This window comes from Vidua macroura, chromosome 4, assembly GCF_024509145.1.
Source record: "Vidua macroura isolate BioBank_ID:100142 chromosome 4, ASM2450914v1, whole genome shotgun sequence".
Classification (NCBI taxonomy): Eukaryota; Metazoa; Chordata; class Aves; order Passeriformes; family Viduidae; genus Vidua; species Vidua macroura.
In genome coordinates, this window is record NC_071574.1 from 24302989 (window position 1) to 24315667 (window position 12679).

General features: G+C 41.3%; 1 protein-coding gene across 1 annotated transcript in view; it reads right to left on the minus strand.

Annotated features, from left to right (window-relative positions):
- Positions 1-12679, minus strand: part of EMCN (endomucin) — a 53101-nt gene that overhangs the window by 17596 nt on the left and 22826 nt on the right. The window contains exons 5-7 of the mRNA XM_053975642.1: positions 9343-9465; positions 3420-3452; positions 695-766 (exon numbers count right to left, since the gene is read on the minus strand). Of these exons, the coding sequence (XP_053831617.1) occupies positions 695-766; positions 3420-3452; positions 9343-9465 (228 nt within the window). The remainder of the gene's footprint in view (positions 1-694; positions 767-3419; positions 3453-9342; positions 9466-12679) is intronic.

A 12679-nucleotide genomic window follows, 5' to 3' on the forward strand; every position in this document is an offset into this window, starting at 1 on the left:
CTCTCGCCTGCTGGCCTAAGCCCTGTGTCACGGGGAAGGCTGCATTCAATGGGTCTTGAGGCAATTAATATTTAATATTCATATAGATATGTCCATGCATCTGTGGAACTAGAGGGAGACAGTTTACAGTGGGAAAACATCAAACATACTTTGCTTAGTCAGTGCTCTGGGTTGGAAACAGCAAAGCTGCAGCAACACAATATGCACAATATTAAAATGAAAGATTAAGTACCATGCATCAGGCAAATATCAAGTGCTTAAAGGGTTTGCAGAAGACTGCCTCCTAGACCTTCTCCCCATGACAATATGAATAATATATTCATATCATACATTCACAACAATACATTCATATAATATGTACAACATGTATATGAGCAACTATTTCATATGTTTCCTTGTGTCTTCTCTCACAGGGGATGACTATTTTTTTTTTTTCAATTTCACCACTTGGAATCAGTCCTTGGGAATAACTGTGTTGCTCTACAGTGAGAGAGGTGTCAACTTAGTGAGCTCTGTTTCTCTCTGAGAGGAGTTTTATAACCAGCATTTAAATTTGGTTTCTAATAGGGCCTAAGTCTGGTAAGGCTAGAAATAAAACTGCCAGTTTCATTTGTCTACTACTCCAATCACTCATCAAAAGCAAAACTGATCAACTGAAAACTGAAAAGCCAGACAATTAAGTAAGAATACTCACTAGAATAGCTGATATTACTCCCTGTATGAGTCTGGTTTCCAGAACTGCTTTTAGGACTTTCAGAAGCTGGCTCTGCAAAAGAAATAGTGCCTTTCAGGTAAACATGAATTGCCAGAATTCCCCAGACAGCTCCCTCTGAAAAACTGCCCTCACAAAACAACTTCTGTGTCCCCAGTTCTGGAGCTTCACTTGGTGCTTCACGTCTATATTTCTTCTCAATAATACTTGGATAACTTGGCAAGAGGGGTGGAAAAGTTTATCTAGCGTGGCCTAAAGAAACACACACTTTTTATGGGTGCAGATTTCCCTAAGATCCTCTGCTTATCCACTTACAGGTTATGAGCTACAAACTTTTTCACTTTAGGAGGTTATGGTACTGTTCAACATTACAAGAGAATTTTTAACAAACAAATAAACAAGAAAGAGGGTGAAAATTAGACTTGTCTCCAAGAGAAGACCAAAATATTTCACTGCTAATTAAAAAAAAAAAAAAAAAAAAGTGCTAATAGTAGATGAAGATGACTGAGGTGCAATATTAGTAGATCGCAAGTTTCTTGAATGTTGTCACGGAGGAATGTGTCTGCTCTCTGCCCCATGTTGTGAGCCTCTTAGACATTTTTTAGGACTAGGTTTAAAGGAATGCATTTCTACCTTCAGGTGCTAATCTGAATTTGAGTCAGGTATCAACAACGCAAAATATTTATTACCTTGCTGCATACAGCCTATGAAAAAACAATCACTGAACTTCCAGAGAGAAAACAGAAAATGCAAACATTGGCGTTTGCTTTGGTACATTATATAGCACATGGGATTGCATTCCATATTGGATGGAGGCTTGAGCAAACAAGTGCTCACTGCCTCTGAAGGAGCCAACTGGCTGGACAGACATGAGGCAAGGTCAAACAGTTCCATCACCTGGCTAAATATCAGAAGTGGCTCTCAAACAGAGGTGTCCGGGGAAGGTGATCTGTTAAAAAAAGGGTCCTAGCAGAGGTTATATATATAGTGAGAACATGGTGGAAACCACTGAGGTTTTGTTGGTCAGGTACCTACTCACAATCCACACCTGTAGGATTGCATGGTTCCTCTTCCTAAGAACAGAAGAGGGCTCAAGTTGCAGGGTGGAAGCTATGAAATTAATTAAGTCATTAACAGCAATATCCTATGGCCATTTTGAGGTCTAGAATTCTGTTCTACTAAGACTCTGGAAGATATGTCCCTATTTTTATAGAAACTGTTATGCAGACAGTACTTGTAACTCTAATCCATGAAGTTACAGTAACAAATAAGGTTTGTTCGTCCCAGTCATGTAGGAATTCTTCCTTGCAAAACTGATTTTAAACTCACGCCCACTATTAAAAAATGTTTTGGTGGTTGTTTTCTTTCTCCCTTCCCCACTCTTCTACCTTCATTTGTCTGGACACAGACAGAAGCCTCCTGGGGAAAATGATCACTTACTAAGTGCTTGTGTGGTGCCTAAACAATACAGTCATAGCTGAGACATTCTGATGCTGTAGTGAAGGAAACAATCATTGTCCAAGACTTTATCCCTGAAAAATCACTGTTTCTTTAAAGCAGAAGTTCTCTTTCCCTTGGTGCCTGTCTGCTGAGGGGTGATAATGTAAGGTTGGAAACTGAGCCATCACCAAGTGACTAAAATAATTCCTATGCATTCTTAATTCCATGTGATTGCTTCAGATTTCCCAAGGAAATACTACTGCCTTTTTGTTACCTTATCTGGTGCACTACCAATTGCCAGGGCAATCAGGCAATTATCACAGCAATGAGTTGCCCTGGATACTGACTGGAAATGTCAACAGAAACAAACTGCACTGAAAAACAGGAATGTGTATCCCCACAATTGTGCAGGAGATATGTGCCTCTCCTCAGGAGAAAAACTGAGAACTGAAATCCACTGTGGTTTTTTTTTTTTTTCTTGGTTATATGTTAATTGACCAAGATGTGAGTAATGAAGGAAAGAAAAATCCATAGGTTAGCATTTAAACTACTTGTGATCATCAGTAAGAAATATGACAGCTGAAAAGAAACATTACTGAATAAAACAGAGTAAGGAACTAAAACCTTAAGCTCATTTCTCCACTTCTTTCATTAAGTTTCTCACAAGTCAGCCCCTCCTGTCTAGTTTGTCTGGATCTGGAAGGTATTTTCCAGTTATGGAATAATCTGAGATCAGAATAAAAATGAATTGGAGAAATACGTCCATCATGGTAACAGGATGGCCAAGATTTTGCAGGCAGCAGCAGCAAGAACTTCAGGGACCAGTACAGAAGAGACTGTTTCCTGATAAACCCAAAGAAAGGAAAATAGGACAATACAGGTTCATTAGCACAGGAAACTGGCCTTAATCTGGCATTTGCTGCTTCTCACTACAGGACGAGGAATGAGAGCCACTGACAAGAACAAGCCCCTTGGTAAACAGTCTATTTATAACAGCTTCCCGTTGCATCATGTAATATACTAGGCCTGATTTTTTCTGTGGTCCCACCCTGTTTTCTTTTCCAGCATCTGCCAGTCCAACATGGTATTCAGCTGAATTCAGCAAATTACTCAATACTCTTCCTCTGCTCTGTACTGTTTCAGGTACATTATTCCCTTAGATCCTTCTTGCTCCCTGAACATTTCCTTTCCTCAAGCTGTCCTTCTCCCACCCCACACCAGCCTTTTTCATCAATGCGTATAGAGCAACCTCTTCTATTGCCCTTACTTGTTGAATTTGTTGGAGAGATCATGGGAAGGCCTGCAATAAAACAGAAAGAATAGGTTTGTTAGTATCTGTTTTAGATGTCCAGAGTCTTCACATCATGGAAACTGGCAGATTTTAGGAACATGCTCAGTAAAACCCACAACAAATGCTGCCCCAGAAGTTACATGCTAACACTGTTCCCAAGCCCAGAAAGTCTGAGTTGTAAAAGTCTCCAGCCATCCCTTATAGATGGGAGCAGAATCCAAAGTCTATGCTAGATTGTTATTCTGCTCAAGAGAAGAAAATCCTGAATTAATTGATACATTCCTTAAAACCTCCTCCTTCCAAAATCAAAAAAGTGCCTGGGGGGAATAGCTGACATTTAACTGACAAGTAAGTATTTTAATAAAAGAAACTAATTGAGACACACCTTGAAGAGTCACAGAAACCTTTAAAAATAATTTTTTGTTTATTATCTCGGTGCTTTTGGCTAGCAGACTGCCAAGCAGCAGAAGCAAGAGGTATTGTTAATGAGGAAGAAATTGACCTTACAGAGCACTGGGCACAATGCTTACTGGTTCTACTGTCAGCTTCCCCCAGCTACTTCAGAAGTTTTTGGTGCACATTTTTTTTTTTTTGGTTGTTAGCATGCTGCTGTTCCTGCATGTCTAGACTGTAGCAGGTTTGGAAATTAGAGTGGCTGTGTCTTCTGTGTCCCAGCTGTGCCAGGGTAGGGGATCATAGAGGCAACATCATGAAGGCAGCTGTAACTCCAGGCAGGCATTAAGCCTGTCCCCTGACTGCCCAGGCTGCAGTGCTCCTCTAAACCAGTTTCCCCAGGGAGCACAAATCCACCCTTATACTCTCACTACACCTTCTGTGCTGTGCATAAAGACAGCTCCTACCAGCAGAGCTGTAACACACATTGTTCTATTGCTGTGAACATACTCTTTGAAAACCAAAATGCTGCTCTTGTTTTTCCTTCTCTCTACACACAATTAAAACCATGCAACACTTCAGCCGCTGGGGTACAAATAACTGCTTTTGCTAATGGTACATGTCACTAAACTAAAACTGCATTTTAATCACAAATGTTCATGAAAAGTATGTTTAGGTTGAAAAGCTAAGTACTTAAAGTCAACAGTAAGAGCTCTTCTTGAACATATTAAATATTTGTAATGCTAAGTGTCCTGAATATATACAGTTACCTCACCCTGGCTTCCTAGAATGCAGAGGAGACCGTTTTCCTAAGCTTTTTGTCGTCTCATCAATGCATCTGCAAACACCAATATCACTGTACTCTAAAAGGATCTCTGTGATTAACCATTAGGCAATGTTTATAGCATATTTGGGCAACATTACCAACAAAACCAAGCAAAAGCCTTCAGGAAGTTAATCAATCACTTGTCAAAGGAACAACACACAGTACACAATGCAGGAGGACACATACCTGGCATTAAGGAAACATCCAAATATGATATGATTGCTTATTACCAGAATACTGCCTTTCCTTCAGCCTATAAGGTGCGGGATGCCATGATAAAAACACCATGTGATCACACAGCATGTGGGCAAACTAGCAAACTGTAAGGCCCTGTGTGTGCACATTCTCGAAGAAAGGCAGAAGATTTTGCCAAGTCTTACAAATAGGTCACTTCTCTATGAAGTCACTTTGAACCTTGTCTCTCAAGTCTGTGGAACTTTTCTTTGAAAGAGCTCCAACATTATAACATAATTCAACATTTTCCCTTACATTCACTCTTACAAAAAAGATGAAGCATCTTGGCTCAAATTAAAACAAATAAATACATCGAAAAAGCATATTAAGCCCAAGACTAATACCCAAGTTCACCTCAAAGAGTTAACAGCTTTTTGAACCTGAATGCAGGTGACATAAGCACAGGTGACATAAGCCTCTTCAAACAGGAAGGGCTGGAGGACATGTGCTTCAGTACTCACTGGCACAACCAAAAGCCATATAGCTGTCCTGGCCAGATCTTGCCTCATCAATAAACCTAGACAGCAGAAATTATCCCAAGGGGGAAACATGACAGCAGCCACCCGCCCTCTCTTTCTAGGCCTCTGTTATTTTTTAACCACTGCACACACCTACACACAATAATACTACCAGCATCTTTCTGGAAGGTATCTCACTCAGGTTTTGCTAGAGCATGAAAATTAAATTGGAAAAATCTCATGCCTTCCTCTCTCTCCCTGTCTCCAGTATACAAGCAAGGCACTGGTTCACCCTCTGTTCAGAGATCGCTCAGTCCTGCCATGCAAACAAAGCTGTGCTTGTCCGAGTGATTCAGCAGGTGCTTTCAGTTTGCATTTTCTAAATAACCATCCAGTGCCCTTTTTGGCATGAGCTCACGTGCTGCTGTTCTCCAGAAAGAGAAGGACAGAAGGAAAAGCAGCATTTCACTTGGTAACAGTTACTGTAGTTGCTCTAGCTGCCTATACAGAGCTTGCTACCTCCTTTGGGGCTGCTAGCAAGATGCTCTGCATAAATAATCTGGGAAGATTTCCAGATTCATAATGAAAAGTGAGGTGTGCAACACTGGCTGTGCTGGGTTCCTCGTTGTGCAGTAAGAAGGACAAGGATAAAAAATGTGGCACATGACCATGGTTTGATTTGAAATTACCTGTCTGAGTCAGTTCAGCATTGGTGAGAAGCTCGACAGATGGAGGAAGAGACCAATAACTAAAGTCTCCCCACTCTGTTCTCCAACAGCTGCTACCTAAGCAGCCTGGATACCCTGCAGTTTGCTACTTCTGTTTTTGGGAGTGCAGCCACATCCAACTGTGTTCACTGGCAAAACAAACGAATACATTTGGCTGATTACTCAGAGGGGATACACCACAATATAAATCAAGGCAAAATTAAAATCTTGAAAAAGCCTTTCTTGCCTTGACCACACCATAGATCTGTAATAGTGTTAACTGAGGCTTTACTGTGTTCTCCATCTCCCAGAAACTTCTGGCTTTGTGTCTCTTTCTTTGTGAAGGAGCTCAAGATACAGTGGGTAATTTTTACTTAATATCACTATCCAGAGTTCCTGCAGTTTGTGTACAGAAAGAGTCAAACCCTACTAGTCTTACTCATAAAATTTTTCTTAGGGAGATGCCTCCTATGAATCAAGTGAGTAGGATTTATAATTGGAGGGGTGCAATAAAGATATCAATAGATGAAGCAGGTTGATTCATCTGACAGTTTATTATAATAGATCATTTAATCTTACCACCCTGCTGGGTGAACTTAAGCTCGTACTGCTTTATGGATTTTTTTCGTTGTTTAGATCACAGAATAAAAAGCCACAATACTTGCAGTTTCTCTGATGTATTTAGACTCTAATTTCCAATTTTTCATTAATTAAACAAAAGGAGAAAATTAAATATTAGCAAGCAATCCTCTGTGGAGGTGGAGTGGGAGGTATATTCTGCATGACAGCCGAAGTTAAAGAAGTGCATGTGTCAATGGCAGGCATACAGGTGGCTCTCTTTGCTAAAAATAGTCCTTATTGCCTCCTCTAGCCTGGGTGAGCACTACACAGCACCTCCTCTGTGGCTGGTGCTTTCAATCTCCTTTAATACAGCAATACTGTTCTCTGGTGTTCCTACATGTTCTTTCCCAGGCTCCCCCACTCATCTCAGTTGCTCTCCAGCTCTCTGTAGCACTCCTCCCACACCCTGATCTTTTGATATAGCTGATTGGAAATTTCTCTGCAAAATGTGCTTTCTTCTTTTTCTGCATCAAGAAAGGAAACTTTAACCAAAATGGCTTTTTTTTTTTTTTTTTATGGAAATGTTTAGTTTTGAAACTAAGCATATTTAGCTAGCTGGATTATTTTGGTTGGGCATACCAAATAGAAATGTTCTGGTTTGGATCCATTTCACATTGATGTGTCTTCCCCTGAGCTCCCACACAGAAGACGTGGCTCAGATACCTCCAACTTGCAAGCTATTCTATCCCCCATGGGCTGCAGCCTTGGCACACACCAGTCATTGCTGTGGTGAACAAAAGGCACCCAGCCCCTGAATGTAAAATTCTGGAGACCTAGAAATAAATAATGTAATGGCAGTGAGAGAGGTGGCATTTCCTCTGGTCTCAGCACAGGATGAAACAGGCTTCACACTTTCCTTAAAGTTATTAGGGTGCAGCATATGGCTTTCCCTGGGCCCGAGCACAGAGAAGAAGAAATCTGTTTAGAAGGAACCAAGACATTTCTCTTTAAACTTTTAACACATATAAAGAATAAGGGAGCAAGGGTGGTCTAACCATTTGGGATAAGCTACCTAACACATCAGGGTGAGAAAGGGGATTTCCTTCAAGAAAGAAGCCTTCAAGAATATACAGCCTTCAAGAAAGAAGCCAGGGGCTGGTGCTGTGAGGAGACAGAAAAGGTGATAGTGTGGAAATCCTGGTGCAGGCAGAAGTGATTTTGAAAAGGCAGTTTTAGGGGAACTCAGAGCACTGGCTATGCCAGTGCTACCTAGACTGACTGCCCTGGATAGATGGGTTCTTTCTGTCTCAGCCAGGCAATTATAGTTCTGGCATCTTGGGTAGTCTCTGAGCTCAAGAAGATTTATTGATTTTACAGCAGAGTAAGCTGAGTAAGATGATGGCTTTTGCAAACAGACCCCAGGAACGTTGTAAAACTTTCTTGACAAATTTTAAGTGTAAAATGTAATTGTATACACAGCATAATAGGTAATTCAATACACATGATGCATAATTGGATATGCATTACAATTTAATATTAACCTGGAGAATTTACCAGAGTGAGAGACCTTTTAATTAAAAATGTTGTAATTTACTGTTTTATTGCAGTATAGCAATGGTGAGGTTTCCGTACTATGCCTGTGTTTGCCAAAAGACATGAAACCTAACAGAAAAGTCAAGTAACCACAGGTTACAGTATATGCATTATGGGGAATGGGCTTTTTGAAATAATTTCAAAGACTTTTCTCTGAATCAGTGACCTTGGGTTGACTTTAACTTCCTTAAAATGCTTACAATCTTTTTGCATGCTTCTAAGCATTTCAGTGCGCAGTGAGCATATTGCTCTGCTTTTACATCCAATCCTATCCTTTATGAGAAAAAAAATCACAGCACACACATGTGCTTATCTCCCACACAAACACAATCCAGAGTTTGCACAAAGAGTCTTGTATCCCTTGGGGGATGTTAAGCATAACTATTAATAATAGGGATATGCAAACAAAGAGAATGTCCTTGTTGGATTTACACACATGTAGCTAAGAGTAAGTACTAAATGAAGTGAAGGCCCAAGAGAACTTAAGCAAACCTGAATAAGTGGCTCTTCAAAACCTAGGAAAGTTAAGCCAGCTAGAAGTATAATAAATGATCATTCATATGACCTGGCATCTGCATTCCCCACAGTGTTTCTTAGTGAATACACACACGAAAACACACCCAAAAAACCAGTAAGACCAGACTTGAGTTGGGAAGAATTGATACATTTTTGACCTTGCATGCGACCATGTCATACGTTAAACAACATCATTTAATTGGTAATATGCATTAAATTTCTCTCCTGATTTTTTAACAACTGCAGAAGTTACAGCTGTTTTCTTCTTTGTCTTCTCTGCCTTGCAGCCAGGGAATTTATCTTGATGACCTCCTCTGACAGTCAATGCTACACAATGACCTCACATAGCATACTTGAAGATTACTATTATCACTTGTAATTTCTATCCTCCTGTAATGACATCACGTATCTCAACTGAATGTCTGGAAGTTCACCCATCACTCAACACAACTTCAGGCCTAGGTGACATGGACACAGTGTACCCTGCATGAATAAGGAGATGTGGTCCTCATTTCATTACAAGGCACAGCAAATGAAGAAAACACTCAAAATTCTTTGCATCCTTTTAACTGCTTGTGTAGAGAAAGAAAGTGCATGTTTTCAAGACTTACCTGAGGTTCCAGAAGCAGAAGTGCTTCTTTTTGGAGACACTGTAGAAGGAAAAGACTGTCCTGTAGTAGATGCAGCATCCAAACTCTCGTTTTGTGCCAATTGTGCTCCACTTGCTTGCGTAGCTGGAAATGAGAGAGATGTTCAGGTAAGAGGCACCTGCACAATCGTTGTCTCAGATCCTGGACCATCCCTCAGACAAATGCTCTGGTGATCATAGAAAAGACTTAATGTAAGAAAGCACTACATGTCCTGGTAACTGCCTCTCAAGGAACAAACCATCCCTACGGAATTGTTACTACTGGAATAGCTGAGGCACCTTCAAAGTGCATTGTAGCAAGAGAAACAGCCTCACACCTTTGCCAGAAGACAACCCAGAGCTCTGAATTGGGACCCTAGAATAGTTAGACAGTGTTGCATGAAGAGCAACATGAGCAGGAGAGAGAAGCTCAACTCGCTGCCCTCTACATTTCCCTTCATTTTAAAATCAATCAATCAATCAATCAAGCTTCAGTTACAACTGTCACATAATGTGATACTGTATCAAATTTAGGGATTGCAATTAAGCAAAGAATTAATGATTTCATTCTGTGCCGTTAAGCCTGAGGAAATAACAAATCCCTGAATATTAATGTATGAAAAATAAATTGTCTTATTTCTCCTCTCACTCAGTCAACAGGAGATCAAGGCTATTGTGTCACAAGATTTGCAGCCTAAGATGAGGCCAAGACAATGGTGCAGGACATGACATGAGCCCATGGAACTGAAGGTCACTGAATGACCAGAAATAATTTAAGATATTCCAGCACTGCCCATAATTCCTATGTCTGTACTCAAACCTCAGAATAACAACAGGCAAGAGAGTGCCTACTGAATAAAACATAGAGGTGCCCAAGAGTAACCTTCTACTTCCTGTCTGATATAAATCAGAGAAGCTACTGAGCTGTAAACGGTTTTCAGTGCTTCTTCATATGAATTTTAAACACTGTAACTAAAACAACTTTAAGACATGTTTCAGTCAGCGAGCAACATCACACACATGCAATATATAAATCTTGAGGAATGCTTCATCACACACTTTATCTAGAAACTGATTACCTGTTTGGTCCCTCAAAGAACTCAAAGCTCCTTATTCTACAGCTATACACCTTTAATTTGGCCTTTCCCTTCTCCTCTTGTTCAGCACTAAAAAGGCAAGCTTCAAAAATCAACATGCTAAGAAAGAGTGAGCTGAAGCCACTGGAGTCAGGGGATTCATATAATTTTGGAAACTGAGAGAAGCTGGGCAGCCAGGGATGTTGTCTTTCAAGGTTGAGGCATGAAAATTATGCAAAGCAACTTAAGTGCCTAAAACTTTCACTGGGATTCTAGTGAGGAGAAGCAGAATTTCATGTCTGCTTCGTTCAGGAAATTCAGCATTGTACCCCTTCAATACACAGGTCTAACTTGTAGTGGAGAGGAGCATAAAAAGCCCCTCTACCTCATTTTATATTATGGTATAATGCAAGGATCAGATAATGTTAACAATTTTCACATTCTCTTCATGGAAGCTTTGAATCAATCTTTAGAAGCAAAGTTTTTCCACATTTGATTCTTATTGTCTTGGCTTCAGACTTAAATTTTATATGTTGAATTTTATTCTGAGATCAATTTTTAAAAATGGAAAAAAACCCCAAACTGAGGTACCTCCCTCTCCCTATAAGATACACAGGCTTGTAGCAGTAATAGCAACCATCTTGTGGCTCCCTTGTCATAGGTTAGAAAAGGATTGCAAGGGAAAATCAAAAGTAAGTCAGAATAACAGTGCAGAGACACTCAAGCAAATACGCTTTGTGAACACTGCAAAACAATCAGGTGTGTGGGAGAGAGGAGGAGGGAGGCAGCCAGTTACCCTGTAACCCCACAGAGGGCTGTTTTCCCATGGGGATCACTCCTTCCATGCATCCTATCAGTCCTGGCAGCAACCCAGCCTCGGGTGCTCCTCTTGTGTTTGGGAGCTGTGAGAACAGATTGTTCTCAGGAACATGGGCTCTGCGCTGGATATGCCTTGGCAGGGGATCAGGAGAGGAGGGATGATGGCATTTCCATTTTTTTTAATTTTAATTTTTTTTACTTAGCCTGGGTGAGATTCTCCCAGTGACCCAGGTAGCACCAGGTATGACTTACACCTTTACCTAGGGCTTGGCATAAAGCTTGTTGCATTTCTTTTGCCAGACTGCAGAACAGGCTCAGTGCTCCCTGTGTCAAGGGGTAAAATAGATGTACTACAGGGCAAAAATCCGTGTGCCAGTTTTCACCACTTCCAAGATGGAAAACACAACCTGGCGGGTAAGGCTCCCTTAATTCCACTGCAAGATTAAATCCTAGCAACCCAATTCTCTGCTGACTTGTGGCTTTGAAGCAGCTTTTAAGCAGCATCCAAGCCTCATGCCTAATGCAGAGCACAGGCTCTACCACCAATACATTTAGCAGAAGAGACAGCTTCTGCACCAAAAGCCTATGGGAACAGGAGCATCCATACCCAGCCCCTGCTCATGTACTCAACAAAGATGTGCCTTTTCGCTAAATCCCGTAACTCATACCCATGCGAGCTTTAATTCGGTCTCGGCGGCAGGAGACAGCGCAAGCCCTCGCTGCGGTGCCCGTGCTCCGCGCGGGGACAGGCGGGGGACTCTGCGCGGGCGCGGTGACTCAGTCCTGCCATCCCCGCTGACACATCTCTGCAGTAATTCATCACGCCTCGCCTCCGCCAGCTGCAGCACCGATCCCTGCCTGCTGCCAGGGGGAGGCCTGGCCTTGCAGAAAAGCAGCACGGCGGAGAAGGGCGGCTGCCGCTGCAGCTGCAAAAGCGCTCGCATCATCGGGTCATGAGTTTGTTGTTAACAGCTGATTACGAATAAAAGTGGTAAAGCAGTACAGTGTAAAATAGCTGTCCAAATGGGGATGATGGCTGCGGCAGCAGAACTCTCTGGTGGCGATGCAGCTCTCCCTGCTGATATTTTGATAAGATAAATGGCAGTGTGTTAACACGTATTTGGCAAATGGATAATCAACAACAGGGAACCTGCAACTGCCTTGCAAAGCTGTCTGAGCTTCAGGAGTTTCCTTATAGACTAAGTAAGGCTTTGAAAATCCTTCATTTTCTTTAACCAGCTGAAATTCGACACATATCTGCACTTGATCTTAGCATGGTTTTCAGCTTAACCTATGTATAACATGCATACCTTTTGGCATTTCCCAACAGTACTTTGAATTTTCTTTACAGTAAGCTGCTACCTAATTAGTTTTGACATTGTAAGATGTTTCAAGTAACCCACAAATACCCGGCATATACTCTGT